Raw genomic sequence first — 18,499 nt, 5'->3', positions numbered from 1 at the left:
TGACTGTGAATAGAGCTGCAATAAACACTGGTGTACAGGATTCTGTTTGTGTTCCTGCTTTCCAATCCTTTGGGTATATGCCTAGGATTGGGATTGCTGGGTCATATGGTAGAGTTCTATGTTCAACTTTATGGGAAACGGCCAAAACGTTTTCCACAGCAGCTATACCACTTTGTATGCCCATCAGTAATGAATGAGGGTTCCAATTTCTCCACATCACTTTTTTTTTTTTTTTTTAAATCACAGTCATTTTAGTGGGGGTGAGGTAGTATCTCACGGTAGTTTTTGATCTGCACCTCGCTAATGGCTCATGAGCTGAAACTGACTCAATGGCAACAGGGTTGATTTTGTTTTTTTTTTTGGTAATGGCTAATGATGTTGAGCATCTTTTCAAGTGCTTGTTGGCCATTTGTATATCAAAAGACTTTTTTGATGAAATCAATGGTAACATTAATACATGTTTTTGTTTTAACATTATGTGACGAGTCAACATTTGGAAGATACATCCAGATGGCGGATGTGTGGGCAAAAGATCCATCTGATGTGTGAGAGCCAAGGGATTTTAATGCCACAGAGTATGTAAGTTTACTGATACTGCTTCAGGTCCCACACTGTAACTAACTTTTAAGAAACTACCAACTAACAAGTTTTGGTGTAGTATCAAAGAAGAATAGCTGTACTTATCAGAAAAGGCTAAAATATTTTTCTCTTTTCTGAACTACATAATCTGTGAGGCTGAACTGTCTTTATATGCGTTAGCCAAAACAACACTGCACACCAGACTCAATGCAGAAGCCGACATGAGAATTCAGGTGTTTTTATTAAGCCAGGCAGTAAAGGAATGTGCAAAAATGTAGAACAATGTTAATTCCTTCAGTAAATTATATTCTTTTGTTTTGGAAAACATAGTTTTTTTCCCCCATAAAAATGTTATGTGTTAACATGTAACAGTTTATTATTACAAGATCAGTTAATAAATATTAAATTTTTTTCAGTGTTAATATCTAATCTGATAAATACTGATAGACATAACCCACCATTAACAAAAACTCTTTGGGATCCTCAATAATTTTTAAGACTATGAAGGGACTCTAAGACCCTAAAAAAGCTTGAGAACTGCTGTTATAGACAAGTGTCTCAGAGTTTACCTACATAAATGTCAGCTGAAATATATAAAAAAGGAAAGTAATACTCTTCATCTCTTATGGGCACATTTTTTTTTTAAAGTAAGGAGTAGAAAAGAGGGAAAAAAAAAGGTTTCTCGTGAACCATTTTTTTTGAGTAGTGGATCAACGGAGGAAGGCAATCTGCTGGTTTCTGCTCCAATGCCAATACAAAATCAAAAGGGGAAAATTAAAGAACCATGCATCCAGGCCTAAAAACCCTTTTACAACAATCAAATAAAGTTGCATTTCCTTACCCTTCAAAGGGAAAAGAGAAAAGCAGAGGGAGATAGTGAATGGACTCCCTGTCTATGCTTATAAACCATGAAAGCAGGTGCAGACACACAAGTCATGTAATCAAGTAGACCAGTTTTCCAGCCTGACTTCAAAAGAATCTTAATTTTTATCCAACCAGAAGCACTACTGACTATGTCTATTAGAGGGTGGTAACCAGTTGAAAATGGGGCTTTCTTCCAAAGTTTATTAGATTTCAAAGTAATCGATCACGAATCACTACTTCGTTTAATTAGAGAATGTAGAATAACTCACCTGCAAATCATATGGCTTTCCAGCCCTCACTAAAAAACTCAGTAATATACTGGTATGTGCAAAATGGACATTCTCATCCAAGAACCCATGCAAGAGGAGCAAACGATTTGGCCTGGAGACATGGAAATTATCAGAGGATTAGGTGAAATAGTAGAGTGCTAGGGGAAAACACTTAACTCACTTTAACTAATCATACCTAACTATATTAACTTCCTTTTACTGTAATGTTAGAATAAGGAGTCAACATTCTTCATAGTAAATTTATAATATATTAACCAGGTTTTACACGTAATGAAAGATTAAAAAAATAAAAAGATCATACATCCAATATCCTGGGATATTAGCACACATCAATAATTACATTTCTAGAAAAAGACAAATTATAAACACTGTTTGTAAAATAAGCAGAGACATAATTTTTCCCAATGTTTTAAATATACTTGTTACAAAAACAAATTATATGAACTGGTCTGTAAACAAACAAGTACTTCTTGAACTCTGATAGAGAGCCATGCCATTCCACTATTCCATAAAATAGTAAAGTTAGAGTTTCCTGAACACAACCAAACACTTCAAGGGACAGAGCAGCAGAGACAGGGGTCTGGGTACCATGGTTTCAGGGGACATCTAGGTCCATCGGCATAACAAAGTTTATTAAGAAAATGCTCTGCATCCCACTTTGGTGAGTGGTGTCTGGGGTCTTAAAAGCTAGTATGCAGGCATCTAAGATGCATCAATTGGTCCCAACCCACCTGGAGCAAAGAAGAATAAAGAACACCAAAGACATAAGGAAAATATGAGCCCGGAAGAACTAGATGGTGCCCAGCTATGACCAATGACTGCCCTGACAGGGAACACAACAGAGAGCTCCTGATGGAGTGGGAGGAAAGTGGGGTGCAGAACTCAAATACTAGTAAAAAGGCCAGACTCGATGGTCTGACTGAGACTGGAGGGACCCCATAAGACATGGCCCCTGGACTCTCTGTTAGCTCAGAACTAAAACCATTCCCAAAGCTAACTCTTCAGACAAAGATTAGACTGGACTATAAGATAGAAAATGATACTGCTGAAGAGTGTGCTTCTTGGCTCAAGTAGATACGTGAGACTAAATAGGCAGCTCCTGTCCAGAGGCAAGATGAGAACGCAGAAGGGGACAGGAGCTGGCCGAATGGACACGGGAAAACACAGGGTGGACAGGAGGAGTGTCCTGTCACATCGTAGGAAGAACAACTAGGGTCACATAACAACGTGTGTATAAGTTTTTGTACAAGAAACTGACTTGAATTGTATATTTTCACTTAAAGCACAATTTAAAAAAATATTAAGCTTGGCTTTTCATTATTTGTAGTGTTCACTATTACTAAAGACAACTGAAATAAATACAATTTCAAATTTATAATCTTAATTTGAAAGCTTGAACTTACTCAGAAGGGAACTTCTCTGCCTGCATGGCCACAGATCCTAAATAATAGCCCTGCTCATTCTGGTCAGGATGGCCCATGTAACGTTCCGTGTATCCTGTATCATAGAAGATCCACAGCGTGACTGGGGCCCCAGCAATAGCGACCTGTATAAGCCAACACTGACAGTCAAATGTGGTCCAGAAAAGGATGGCTAGCAAGGAGAACTTAAAATTGCAAATTTAGAGGCTAAAATTATCCTCAGGCTTTGGCCCCATGACTGGGACACACATGGTCTCAGGCAACTCAGAAAATCAAAGAGAAGTGCCAAGGTCAAGAATTTGATACTTTATGAGTCAGTCAGCTTCATGTTTGGTCATGCTACAAAAGCATACCCTTCATCTGGGCTAGCCGGCATACAAACGTGGGCCCCTCTGTTAAACAGGAGGCTGAGCTAGAGCCTAGGAATGGCTTAGGGTAAACTCATTCCTGCTACTGGGAAGAAAAGGTGTGAGAAGGGTCAGCTTTACATAGGAAAAGCAGCCACTTACTTAAGCCTCTGTTGGCAGAGTTTAAAGTTATGAATGGAATATACTGAAGTACTAAAACCAGCCTCATTTTAAGGCTCCCACACAGTTTTCTATTTAAATATTCTAATTACTTTCTCAACAGCTGCAGGAGTGGGAAAATTATGGCAGTTTGCAGAATTACTTTGTGGTTATTATAAAGACTATGTGAATAGATACACAAGAACAAAAGGCCTATCATTTTTATTCTTTAAAAATAAAGCATGATTTTTTAACTATAAAAGTCATGTTTTTGGAATATAAAAAAAACACTACTCATAATTCCCACTCTTAACAACTGTTAGCATCTTTATGTATTCTGCTCTAGTATATTTTTCTAAGAATTTGTTTATATAATTGTAATCATCATTTATATATTTAATAATGTATTCATTCAACATAGATTTACGGTCAGGGCCAAGCCTGTGTCTGGCTGCTGCTGAGGATACAGTGGTGTACACGCAGACAGGTCCCTACCCTCAGAGCTTGCAGTCCAACAATTAAACAAATAATTACAATCAAATATGTATAAGTGTGTGCTTTACTAATTATGACTATCTCCCAAACCTTTGGCATGTATCTATAAATAACCAATAACTGGTCACCTAGTTGTAAAGTATAAACGTGTGTGTGTATATGCATCTAGCATAGCTATTAAACACACAAACCCTAACATATTATAATATCGCAAACTTTTTAAACCCTAAAAAAATAGGCATTTTCTCATATCCCCAATTTACAGCAAATTCTATCTACCTTTATTGCCAAAATAAATATAATAAGGAATCACGTACCCTGAAGATATCTGACCTCTGCATTAATGCCATCAGGGAGAGGTATCCTCCATAGGACCAGCCATGGATGCCCACACGATCTAAGTCGATGAAGTCATACTGAGAAGCTAGATATTGGAGTCCTTCCACTTGATCGTCAATTTCTATTTGACCCTGTCAAAAAAAGGAGCACATTATATTGACTGATCCTGATCAATAAAAATCTCATTATAAGAATGCTTATAAAGCTAATGTTTTTGCTAAAAATACCTGTAGTGTTTTTAGATTGGAATTTAATCAACTGAGATTCTGTTGCCCAAAGAACATTTTTAAAAATCTATTTAGAGATAGGGACCTATAGCTTCTGTTGCCAGTCTGACTTAAGCATTTAATCACTCCTCAGTCATAAAGTTGTTTTCTATTGCCACCTAAACTGCCCCTTGCTGTAATCATGTCCATTTGTTCTGTTGTCTGCTAAGAGGTCAGCATCTTCCTTGCAACAAGCCTTCCCATACCCAAAGACAAAAAATTAGCTCCCTTAATTGGTTGGCCAGTTTAACTCCTTCTTTTTGATATTTAGTAAAGCAGAGGGAATCTCTGTTGAGGCCCTGTCCTATTTCTCCCGTTATATACTACCTCTAGGAATTGAACATACTATTTCTTTAAAGTCCTATTAAGTCCTAATTCCTACAACCACCACCCTGTCTGTATTACTAGGCCTGCCAGTGCACATAATCTCACTTCACTGAGCCAAAAACAAAAATAAAAACAAAAAAAACTTACATGAGGATACAACATAAGGTCAAAGAACTGGCTGTGGGAGAAACTCCCCACGTCTTACTCAGCATGTCCAACACACTGGCAAACACAGTAATTGCCTTACTGTGCAAAAGGAACATCGGATTCTCATCATTTCCCAAAGCAGCAGAAGGGACATGGGGCATCTCTAAAAGGTAGCATTTAAAGCTTCCTGTAGAGAGAAAGAGGCTTGTCACAAGGAAGGCACTAACCAGTTGGTTGGTTTCCCTCTTCACAGAGGACAGAACAAATCTCAATTATTCCTCTCAATAGAGTACAGGGTGCTGAAAACTCAACAGTGCTGCTTTCTGGCTAAGCTGGACATACAAAATGGAAAGAGAGGGTACTTCTATGTATAAGTAGCTCTATATCAGCTCCCCAAAGTTACATACAGGTAGACATGAGCTAGACTAGAGTATGGAGTTGCGTCTTCCCTCCCACCTGCCAATTCCAACTCCAACTCACACACACACACACACATTCTCTCTCACAGTCCTTTCTTCCAACTCTCTCTCTATGGGATTTCACACCAAACAATGCAACAGAAAATCAGAATGTTTTAAAAGTCTTTATGCTCACACACCATTTTGTATTTAAAGGCGCCTTCAAATTTCAGCCCTCGGTGGCAGGATCCCCTGTTGTCTATCACCACAACCACATAACCCAGAGAGGCAAGGGTGTTCAAGCGGAAATACTTGACTCCTTTAAACCGATTATTCACCAGCTGCACCTGCGAAGAAATACAACTTCAGTGAAACTTACTATGTGGTCAGCACACAAAAGCACAAGAGAGACAGGACTCTAAAAAAAGTAGAAAGTTTTAATTTTTGTTATTTTGCCTTTTAATATATAATTTTTAAGTGATTCATTTTCAAAATAACTTGTATCTTTTCATGTTGATGTTGCCACCTGTGTAACTTCACACTCAAGACGCAGGGCAATTTCCTCAACAATGGCAAATGGCAGACTTTACAACTGGAACCTAGATGCTAATTACATACAAGACAAGAGAATCAATCTACCCAATAGGAAAAGCTACAAAAATGATTGCCTCTACCCTGAAGAAGAATTGTGTCATTCCAACGACAGTGACAATGATAAACAGATCATGTTCCCTTCTCACCCACTTCTTCTGAGACTGTCTTTGACTAGTAGTTGGAGTAACAGTATTCTAGTGGAACCCTGTTACACAAATCATTGTCATAAAGTAGGATAATTTTTAAATCACTTGATCACCCTACAGACTACACCCCAAATGACTGAGAAATGAGATATATTTCAGTGCTTCACCAGGAACAGGATAACTAGGGAAAAGAGGACTGTAAATAGTAGACAGAAGGTCACAAAAGGTCAAGGTCTCGTAGACACTGAGAGATATTAAACAAAGAAAGGTTCTGGCAAAATGAGAAAGAAAAACTTTTTCCCTGGCTGAAATCAATGGAATATTATGTCAGCTAGGAGTTAGGTAAGAATTAACATTATCTTAACCAAAAAAAATCTATTGAGTATTTGCCGGGCTAATTGTGCAGGGGATAAAAGAACCTTTTCTTTGTGCACTTTTGTATGTTCAGCACCACCACCACAAGTGCCAAAACTGCCTTCCTGCTTCTATTCTTGCTCTCCTCTAGTCTGTTACTTGGTAGCAGTGATCCTTTAAAAATGTTAATCAGATATGACTTTGCTGCCTGGCTCCCTCCAATAGCTACCATTACCCTTAAGAATAACATCTAAACCCTTTACGTTATCTGGCCCCAGCTAGCTCTCTGACCTTGTCTTATACTGTGTCCCCCCTGCTCACTGCACTCTAACCACACTGGTCTCCCTGTTACAAACTACAGCAAACTGCTTCTCACCAGAGGACCTGTCTACTCCCACCACTGTATGGAATGCTTTCCCCTCAGGTCCTAACGTGGCTCATTTCTTCTTATCCTTTGTATCTTCAGGGAGGCCCGCCCTGGCATCCCAAATCAGGACAGCTCCCCATCCCATCTTAGTCACTTTGCTATCCCTTTTTCCAGCTTAATTTCTTCATAGCATTATCTGAAGTTAAATCATTTATATGTCTACTTGTCTATTACCTGTCCACTAAGCTCCATGAAGGTGGGACTTCAGTTGGAGCTGTTCACTGTACAATCCTCACTGCCTAGAATAGTACCTGACACATAACAGGGACTCAACTATTTGGTGAACGAGTAAATAAAAAACAGAGATATGAGATGATGTTTTCACTTCCTACTTTCGGAGGAAGTGGTTTGATGGGCAAAGTACTTGTTTTTAAAGGAAGGAAGCTGTAAAAAGAAATACTAGAGGCATGGAAGAAAACAATTATGGAGCATTTAAAGAAAACCCATTTCCATTCTGTTGAGTGGATCCCAACTCACACTGGCCCTACAGGACAGAGTAGAACTGCCCCATGGCGTTTCCAAGGCTGTAATCTTTAGGAAGCAGACTGCCATGTCTTTCTCCCACAGAGCGGCTGGTGGGTTCGAACCACCGACCTTTTGGTTGGCAGCTGAGCGCTTTAACCACTGAGCCACAAGGGCTCCTATCAAGCACAGAAGAGGGCCTTGATTGCCTGATATGAACATTTTCCGCCAGGGCCTAAGTTTCAGCCTTTACAGCCTGGAGGCCTGCTGCTTCTTGAGAAGAAAGCACTTACACACAATGCCCTTTGGCACTGAGAATTCCAAGGTCTCCTTTAGTATCGATTCTCAAAATCTGTGTCCTGCTATCACCTAGCTTGCTCTCTTGTGCATTTATATTTGCTTAACAGTGTCTGGCACATAGGAAGCACCATAAGCATCTATTAAACACTTAAAACCTACCGAAAAAACCCAAACCCACTGCCATCGAGTCAATTCTGACTCACAGTGACCCTATAGGACAGAGTAGAACTGCCCCATCGAGTTTCCAAGGAGTGCTGGCAGATTCGAACTGCCGACGACCTCTTTGTTAACAGCCGTAGCACTTAACCACTACGCCACCAGGGTTTCCTACAGTTATCAATGGAGAGTTTAAAGACTCAAGTCTTGATAACTTTAATGGGAAATATTTGTTGCTTTTCTTGTGTTTCTTTCATTTTACTTGTCTGACCTACAGAAATTGTTGCATTTCGTGATAATTTATTTAATGTTACATATTGTGACATTGTTGCTGCTTAAGAGGATGCTCACTTTGACCATCCTGCCTGAACATTCGCTGAGAAAGATCATACAAACATCTCACCTTCGTAAGATTTAATCAAGTTTCGCAAGGCCATGGTGAGTTACCAGAAAGACCTGGTCTTACATTAAGAAGTCTCTTCGTAATTAACCCCATAGTCCTCAAGCAAGGGGACAAATGATATCAAAGTGGGCTGAAGTGCCAGAATCACTCTATCATGCAGCGAACCATGGGGAAAAGGGCCTGGCAAACTGAACACGAGATAGATTCCTACGACCTCGCCAAATTTGAATGCTTCCAAAGAATACTTTGAAGAAGAAATCAACAGATCATCCTGTGTCATCTATAGCTTTTCAAAAACCACATATTGAATTCATTTTTAGCATTTCAAACATAATTGTTTCTACAAGTACAGTTATATTCATTAAGTTTACAAAGATTCTTGCTTTGTTAAAAAAACATCTAACAGTTTCATAACTTAAGTGTAGATGACTATGATACGAATGTGAATCATGCCTGCTTTGTTTACAAACAAGTTTAACAGTGGCTACACGATTTAACTGATCATATATGATCACCATCCCAGAGATTTTATGGCTTATGTAGTATTTTGCTTCCATTTTATTCTTTGGATGACCCTGAATACAAAAAAACCAAAACCAAACCCGTTGCCATTGAGTTGATTCCAACTCACAGCAACCCTATAGGATAGAGCAGAACTGCCCCATAGGGTTTCCAAGGAGCGCCTGGTGGATTCGAACTGCCGATCTTTCAGTTAGCAGCTGTATTTCTTAGCCACTTTGCCACCAGGGTTTCCAGATACTGAATCACTGGGTATAATTATAAAAGATATCTCCTGAGTTCAAGAGTTGTATTATCTTGTAAGAGCTATACTATGCACTGTAGTACATAGAATTATAATCTATTTCTAGAATTTCTTCAAGGGTTCCATGTAAGATATATAATCAGGAATATTTTTCTAAATTACTAATTAAGCAATTTACCTACCCATAATACTTCATTCTGATAGTCAGTAGCATTTACTTAATACTTACAAGCTGATATTTTTTAATATTTAATCCAGAAAAAGGAAAACAAAAGTGTAAACTTCTTCCAGTGCCAAAGAGTAGTACATCAGTTGCCTGAACAAGCTGATAAAAGTATTCCAGGTTCCTTGAGAGACAGAGCCTTAGAATAACAAAAGAGGATTCCCTAGGCTACCAAGGCTTTCTGAAAACATCTGTTAAAACTCTCTTTATTGACCAAGAAACTTAATTATTTAATTTCATTTCCCAAACAAGTTTCCCTATATAGAAAGCAATATAATTACTCACTGACACAAATATTCCATTCCCGTGACAGTTATAGCTCTCACTGTAAATTAAGAAATTGACTGACTCATTTACAAATTAGCCATCTAACAAAACTCAGATTCTTGAAATCCTAAATGAAACAATCAGAACATAAGCCAGAGCCAAGAACAGCGGAGGCTCAAGGATGCTCAAAACCTCAACCTAAACAAACTAGCTAGACATTTAAAACACAAACGACCTAAATTATATACCATACACGTGTGTATATATGCATGTAAACATGCCCACCTGAGGACCCCCATATATAAACAGAACAGTGGGGTATTTCTTTCCAGGCTGCAGATCATGAGGCTTGTAGAGCATCCCATACAATGTAAATCCAGTAGTACTTTCGAAAGAGAAGATTTCTGGAGGGGTGTAGTCAGGAAGAGGACCTGGGAGGAGGCAACATATGAGTGTGTAAGAGGAGTTTTATAGGCGCTCTACAACCCGAGAGCAAGGAAGACGACACCGCACACCCAGACCCACACACAAATAACTGCCATCCCCTTCAGGTGACAGGCTAAAAATTAAGGAAGAACATCATTCTTAAAAAAATAAATCTAATAAACACATCAAATTATCTATTTCGGAAGCAGGCACACAGTTTTCTGAATAATCTTTGAAGCCTAGGCGGAGGTACTTATACCCAAAAGAATACAAACACTGCTTGGTTCAGTATAACTCATCGAGAGTTAAGCCACATACCTGACGAGAAACTGGCAACGCAAATTTAACTTGGCCAGTTTCACTTGCTCATGGCAGGTGCTCAAAAAACATTGGCTGAATTACAGTGATCATTAGCAAATAAACCCAATCAGAACCCAGAAAAAATAAAGCCATGATCAGACTCTGGTTCACCAAAGCTATATAGAACTCTCCTAACTAGACAATGTTATAGTCTATGCAGAGATCATCATATTACAAATTCTGCTTGTGGACATTAAAACACACTTACACCCTTTGACGTGACACTAATTGCAGATATTAGCAGATGTTGTTGTGTGCCATCGGGTCGATCCTGACTCAGAGCGACCCTATATGACAGAGCAGAACTGCCCCGTAGGACTTCCTAGGCTGTGATCTTTATGGGAAATTGCCAGGTCTTTTCTCCCACAGAGCCACTGGTGGGTTCAAACTGCTGAATTTTAATTTAGCAGCTGAGTGCTTAACTACTGCACCACTAGGGCTTCTTTAGCAGATATTAGTGAACATACTTACCAGGAAAAACAATTTGATATAAAATGGGTTAAAAGATACATAAAGTTATTTGTTTAAGAAATTAAGCATTTTAAAAACAGAAACTTTACAGTGCTCCTCAGCCCTATACAAAGTATTTTTTACCTTTTATAAACATGGCCATTGCAGAGTGGTTTAAAAGATGACAAGAGCTACCAGCTGGTTATCCCCCAAAGCTGCAGCTTCCCTGCTCTTACTAGGTCTTACTAGTCAGTACACAGTATCTTCAAGCTCATCTGTTTATCTGGAAAATAAGATTAAAACAGTCAAGGTATCAGCTAGGAAACTGGATGTTATCATTCAAATGTATGAATAACATCATGGGGTTTCCTGATACCTTGTCTGCTACTTTAATCTTATTTTTAAAATAGGTCTTCCAGAGCTGCTCCTGCCTGGAGTGGGAATAAAACATTTTCTTAGTTAGCTGATAGAACTGGAGAGGTGGGATCAATCAGGAGAGCTCAGCAGCTCAGGAACAGCAGTGGATGGGAAGACTCTGTTCAGGAAATGGGGATGTATGTCACAGGTATAACACACTACTGTACTAATCCTACTTCAGGTCAGGTACAGGGAAAAATCCACCACTCATCTGTCAGTCTGTTGTACTGTAGTGGCTTGCTTGTTGCTGTATTTGAAATACCGGCAGGGTCAACTATAGACAGGTTTCAGTGAAACTTCCAGACTAAGGCAGATGGGGAAGAAGGACCTGGCAATCTACTTCTGAAAAACTGGCCAGTGAAAACCTTATGGATAGCAGCAGAATACTGTCTAATAAAATATACCAGTAGACGAGCCCCTCAGGTTGGAAGGCACTCAAAATGTGACTGAGGAAGAACTGTTTCCTCAGAGTAGAGTTGACTTTATGACATGGATGGAGTAAAGCTTTTGGGGCCTTCATTTGCTCATATGTAATGACTCAAAATGAGAAGAAACACCTACAAACATCCATTAATAATCAGAACGTGGAACATACAAAATATGAACCTAAGGAAAATCGGAAGTAGTAAAAAATGAAACGCAATGCTTGCAGACAGCTATCCTAGGCCATACTGAATCAGATAATCACATGGTTTACATGCTGGGAATGACAAACTGAAGAGAACGGGTCACATTCATCGTTAAGGTCTATCCTTAAGTACAGCGCTGTCGGCGATAGTATAATATCCACATGCCTACAAGGAAGATGAGTTAATATGACTATTATTCAAATTTACACACCAACCACCAATGCCAAAGATGAAGACACTGAAGATTTTTACCAACTGCTGCAGTCTGAAATTGATCAAACATGCAATCAAGATGCAACGATAATTACTGGTGACTGGAATGCCAAAGTAGGAAACAAAGAAGAATCAGTTGTTGGAAAACGGGCCTTGGAGATAGAAACAACTCGGGAGATAATGTGATAGAATTCTGAGACTAACTACTCCTTCACTGCAAACATCTTTTTTCAACATGAACTCTGACTATACACATGGACCTCGCCAGATGGAAATACCAGAATCAAACTGACTACATTTGTGGAAAGAGTTGATGGAAAAGTTCTATATCGTCAGTCAGGACAAAGCCAGGGGCTGACTGCAGAACAGACCATCAACTGCTCATATACAAGTTCAAATTGAAGATGAAGAAAACTGAAACAACTCCATGAGAGCCAAAGTATGACCTTGAGTACACTCCACCTGAATTTAGAGACACCTCAAGAACAGATTTTTTTTTTTAATTTATTTATTATGCTTTAGGTGAAAGTTTACAAATCAAGTCAGTCTCTCACACAAACAAAAAAGCCATACACACCCTGTCATGCACTCCTAGCTGCTCTCCCCTTAATGAGACAGCACATACCTCCTCTCCATCGTGTATTCCCCGCGTCCATTCAGCCAGCTCTGGACCCCTCTTCCTTCTCATCTCACCACCAGACAGTAATCGCCCACATAGTCTCATGTGTCTACTTGAGCCCCAAAGTTCACTCCTCACGGGCATCATTGTCTATCTTATAGTCCAGGACAATCCCTGTCTGTAGAGTTGGTTTCGGGAGTGCTTCCAATTTGGGGCTATCAAAGGGTCTGGGGACCATGACCGTCAAGGTCCCTCCAGTCTCGGTCAGACCATTAAGCCCGGTCTTTTTATGAGAATTTAAGATCTGCATCCCATTGTTCTCCTGCTCCATCAGGGATTCTCTGTTGTGTTCCTTGTCAGGGCACTGACTGGTGGTAGTCAGGTTAAGAACAGATTTGATGCACTGAACATTAATGACCAAAGACCAGATGACTTGTGGGGTGACATCAAGGACATCATACACAAAGAAAGCAAAATGTCATTAAAAAGACAGGAAAGAAAAAAAAGACCAAAATGGGTGTCCGAAGAGACTGAAACTTGCTCTTGAACACGGAGTAGCTAAAGTGAAAGGAAAAAATCACGAAGTAAAAGAGCTGAACAGAAGATTTCAAAGGGCCTCTTGAGAAGGCAAAGCAAGGTATTATAATGAAATGTACAAAGATCTGGAGTTAGAAAACCAAAATGGAACAACACACTCAGCATTTCTCAAGCTAAAATAACTGAAGAAAAAATTCAGGCCTCGAGTTACAATACTGAAGGATTCTATGGCAAAATAGTGAATACTGCAGGAAGCATCAAAAGATGGGAGGAATACAGAGTACTATACCAAAAATAATTAGTCAGTGTTCAACCATTTCACAAAGTAGTATATGATCAAGAACTGATGGTACTGAAGGAAGAAGTCCAGGTTGCACTGAAGGCAATGGCAAAACACAAGGCTCCAGGAATTGATGGAAAACCAGTTGAGATGTTTCAACAAACAGATGCAACACTGGAAGTATTCATTCACCTATGCCAAGAAATTTAGAAGACAGCTATCTGGCCAACTGACTGGAAGATATCCATATATGCGACCATTCCAGAGAAAGGTGATTCAACAGAATGCAGAAATTATTGAACAATATGATTAATATCACACGCAAGTAAAATTATACTAAAGATAATTCAAAATGGTTGCAGCGATACATTGACAGGGAACTGCCAGAAATTCAAACTAGATTTAGAAGATAACATGGAACAAGGGATATCATTGCTCATGTCAGATGGACCTTGGCTGAAAGCAGAGAATACCAGAAAGATGTTTACCTGTGTTTTATTGACTATGCAAAGGCATTCAACTGTGCAGATCATAATTATAGGTAACATTACGAAAAATAGGAATTCCAGAACACTTAATTGTGCTCATGCAGAACCTGTACATAGACCAAGAGGCAGTCATTAAAACAGAATAATGGGATACTACGTGCTTTAAAATCAGGAAAGGTGTGCATCAGGGTTGCATCCTTTCACCATATTTATTCAATCTGTATTCAAAGCAAATAATCCAAAAAGCTGGGCTATATGAAGAATGTGACATCAGGATTGCAGGAAGACTCATTAACAACCTGCGTTATGCAGATGACACAACTCTGCTGCTGAAAATGAAGAGGGCTTAAAGCACTTACTGATGAACATCAAAGACTTCACTACGGATTACACTTCAAGATAAAGAAAACAAAAAATCCTCACAACTGAACCAATAAGCATCATTATGACAAATGGAAAAAAGACTGAAGTTGTCAAGGGTTCTATTTTACTTGGATTCACAATCAATGCCCACGGAAGCAGCAGTCAAGAAATCAAATGATATATTGCACTGGGTAAATATGCTGCAGAAGACCTCTTTAAAGTGCTGAAAGGAAAAAATGTCACTTTGAGGACTAATGTGCGCCTGACTCGAGCCATGATATTTTTAATTTCAATTGCCTCATATGCATGCGAAAGCTGGACAATGAATAAGAAGACTGACGATTTGATGCCTCTGAATTACGGTGCTGGTGAAGAATATTCAATATACCACAGATTGCCAGAAGAGCAAACAAATCTGTCTTGGAAGAAGTATAGCCAGGATGCTTCTTAAAAGCAAGGACGGCGAGACCTCATCTCATGTACTTTGGACACGTTATCAAAAGGGACCAGTCCCTGGGGAAAGACAATTATAGTTGGTAAAGTAGAGGGGAGGGGCAGTGACAAAGAGGAAGACACTCAAGGAGATGGACTGACAGAGAGGCTGCAACAGTGGGCTCAAAGATGGCAAATATTGTGCGGGTGGCACAGGACTGGGCAGTGTTTTGTTGTACCTGGGGTTGTTATGAGTCAGAATTGACTCGATGGCACCTAATGACAACTACAACACAGGGAAAATAAGTACCTGCTGAATCCAAAATGGTGGCCCAGAATTCCTTTGTTTTGCAAGTTGGGTCTTCTTCAGTACTTGACAACTTGTAAAGGGACACACAGTGTGGATTCTTCTGGTTACTATACTTACTTATAAAGAAGTCACAATGCTAGAGAAGAGAGAAACAATTACTGTTTTTCCCCAGAGAGGGACAAGTGAAAACAGATTGATTACCTGCTGTTACATCTGCACTAGGCTGTGGCAGGACTGTGGTAAAAGTTTGGCCATTTATGTACATACACAATGCTGAAGTTAAGGCTAAGCTTTTTAAAGCTTTTTCTAAGAGGATCAGACACCTAAAGAATCAATTTCACCAATTTTTACATCACCAAAAGGGGTATTACATGAGCAGAGAGATTTTTATATGACAGGAAATGCTTTTCACACACAGACTTAATACCCGGCTGATGTAGCAGGAATGGGAGTAGCCACGGTCGGTCAGCCTTGTCACCTCTCCAGGATTTACATAACTGACCACGTACAGGTGATGTTCTAAAGGGGAGTCTTTGGTGCCTTCAAAATATACCAGCTTCCTGACTTCATCAACTCGGATCTGCCAAAACACCAACAACAAAAAGTCAGTGCTACCCATGTCCTTGGCAAGGCCAGTAATACAACAAACATAATATCTAAAGAATAACTCTCCTATCTCACTCTTATTTTGAATTATTTGAGTTACTATTCAACTAATATCTCTCTATTTTGTCACCAATGTTAATCAACCCAAGTTAACTTTGTTTATGACTTAAAGCTAAATATAGATCCTATCTAGAATGAAAAAAGACACCTGAATTGTATGCTGTTGGTAGGGTTTTCTATCTGGTGAGAGTGTGTGCTTTTCTTATGATATAAAAATTATTTCATTAAATAACTCTTTACAGAAAAAAAAAAAAAACCATAGTACAGTTTAGGTCAACTTTTCATGCATACTTGAAAGAGTCAAATTTTAGGAGCCTGTATATTTCTCAGTGCAGTATATTACTTTAGGTGGTACTTCTTGGCCTCTTGTACAAATTTTGGAAGTGTTTTATCTCTTGGGTTAAAGAATATTTGAACTCAATCAGTTTCAACTCTGGTATAATTTAGTTTATAAATGAGTATGGATAAGATCTTTTAAGTCTTCACTCAGAACTCAAAAAAAAAATTAAGAATAAACACAGCTGAATTCAATTACTACTCTATCCAAATTACAGTGGATTCTGAATAAGTGGTTTTCTTTTATTGTTCCTTTTAAAAACCTTCTACAGCCAACTCAATGTTTATTAAAAATTCAAAAATAATTTTTTTACACAGCAAAGAAAACAAGACACATTTCTAAAAGCGTGTGTTTTCAAATATCACATTTTTTCCAGGAAATTTCTACATCATCATTAAACATTTTTTAGCATGCATAAAGACAAAGACATTTGAGGTTAAGCAGGTCCACATAACACAAGAAGAGATACTAATGATAGGAGACAGCAGAACATTCATGAAACTTCCAGTTTTGTGTTAATTTCTCTAAGACCTTAGGACTGATTCTGCTCTTGATTTAGCAGCTGGGAGTCTGGCTTTCAAAACTGAAGAGATGGTCAATATCCCCTCCATCTATAATGGTTTTTTCTTTGTTTCATGTAACTATTCAACAGAAGTATCAGAATCTCCTGGAGGGCTTGTTAAATGCAGACTGCTGGGCCCTACCCGCAGTGTTTCTAATTCAGGATGGCTAGGGTGGGCCTGAGTCTGCATTTCTAACAAGTTCCTGAGTGATGCTGATGCATTACTGTTGGTCCAGGGACAACAGTTTGAGAACCACCTTCCAACAATCAGGGTCACCTGGGCTTCAAAGTCTCAAAGCTTTATTCAGTTAGAAATCTTTAGGTGGGAACAGGGTGACAGGAAAAACAGAAGAAAAAAGGTAACTTAAAAAAAAAAGCAAGGAGAGAAAGAAAACAGGAGAGACAAACATATCACATAAATAAGCATAAAGGAAAGAAAAAAGAAAACGTAATTGCAAGTACTAGAGGCATATTTAGGTCGCCCAAATAAGGTACAGATCTGTGTAAATACAATTTTGGGGGTTTCCCTGGTATTATTTAACGGTTTGTATTCCTCCAACCATTACACAACATGAAATTTTCACTAGTGTAATTTTCTGTTATCTGAACCTAGAATTCTAAGGTGACATTAACATTCAAGGTCCCTAAAAAGAAAATACATCTGGACACATCACCCAAAGGCCATGTGAAACTCTCAGTGGAAATGAGACTTTAAAGGCCACCTGTGATATTCTAAAGTTTTTATCAACAAAAGCGAACCCGGGAGCTGGGTTTTCATTCTTTCCCGTGATCACCTTGGTGACTACATGTGACCTCTACAGTAGGCAGAATGCATAATCCTTCAATAAATCTCCATCTCAATCAGAGGAGATGGCATTTAGGCCTTCAATAAATTAAATCCTGGTAGTACACATCGCCTGAACTGTATGTGTCACCTACAAAGAAGGGAGTTCTTAAGAGATCCCATGAAACTGACCACCTGACTGAAAGCTGAAGTGCATGTAGGTGCTATGAAAGGAACAATAGAAACAATCAGAATTCACTGAACTGCTACCATGAACCCACATGTTGAGAGGGGAATGGGCGGATTTCCCTTCCCTATCAATTTCTTCTTAGGTGCTGGCTGGAAGTTTAAATTTGTGAGATAAGATAAATAGGTAAACGCATGTTATAATGTAGAAACTATATCCTTATCCACTTTGGCCAGACTCCAAAAGGGTGGACCAGACCTTTCTTTATTAAGCAGCAATAACATATTTGAAAAGAGTGACCATCGGCAGCCAGAACACATCCAATACCAGGGCACTATAACAGGTGAGATTTATAATTTAAACTAAGATTCTTTCTTTTCAAGTTCTTGACTTCTTTTAGGCCCTAACAATATTTTCAAAATACTGAGGTCATGTGAAGTCACAGACTGCATACACACAGCAGATGTCAACCAAACACATCAGTAGAGTGAGAGAACATACATTAGATCCATGCCGGCCAAGAACTTCCCATTCACCACTGGTAATTGCTATTTCCTCTTTGACAGGACACTTGAAATCACCTAAAGGTAAATACAGTTATAATTCAGTACTTTTTATCAGACTATAAGCAAATCTAACAATGAAAAATAGTATTCTATCCTCTTTTTTCTAAAAAGCTGCATTAAAAAGCCTATGCTTGGGGCAGGGCTTC

General features: G+C 38.9%; 1 protein-coding gene across 3 annotated transcripts in view; it reads right to left on the bottom strand.

Moving 5' to 3' along the window:
• The window catches only part of DPP8 (dipeptidyl peptidase 8), a 63,922-nt gene that overhangs the window by 9,685 nt on the left and 35,738 nt on the right, over window positions 1-18,499 (bottom strand). For 2 of the 3 annotated variants that reach the window (XM_010598048.3, XM_003418369.4), the window contains exons 13-20: window positions 18,289-18,368; window positions 15,679-15,831; window positions 15,252-15,387; window positions 10,013-10,158; window positions 5,833-5,979; window positions 4,473-4,625; window positions 3,137-3,279; window positions 1,713-1,824 (exon numbers count right to left, since the gene is read on the bottom strand). In XM_010598048.3, coding sequence (XP_010596350.1) covers window positions 1,713-1,824; window positions 3,137-3,279; window positions 4,473-4,625; window positions 5,833-5,979; window positions 10,013-10,158; window positions 15,252-15,387; window positions 15,679-15,831; window positions 18,289-18,368 — 1,070 coding nt within the window. Of the gene's footprint in view, window positions 1-1,712; window positions 1,825-3,136; window positions 3,280-4,472; window positions 4,626-5,258; window positions 5,422-5,832; window positions 5,980-10,012; window positions 10,159-15,251; window positions 15,388-15,678; window positions 15,832-18,288; window positions 18,369-18,499 lie in introns of those variants that run through there. The other variant, XM_023558351.2, reaches the window with a different exon arrangement.

Source organism: Loxodonta africana, chromosome 13 (assembly GCF_030014295.1).
Source record: "Loxodonta africana isolate mLoxAfr1 chromosome 13, mLoxAfr1.hap2, whole genome shotgun sequence".
Taxonomy (NCBI): Eukaryota; Metazoa; Chordata; class Mammalia; order Proboscidea; family Elephantidae; genus Loxodonta; species Loxodonta africana.
The sequence above is the reverse complement of the archived record's forward strand: the minus strand, read 5'-3'. Positions and strand labels throughout refer to the sequence as shown.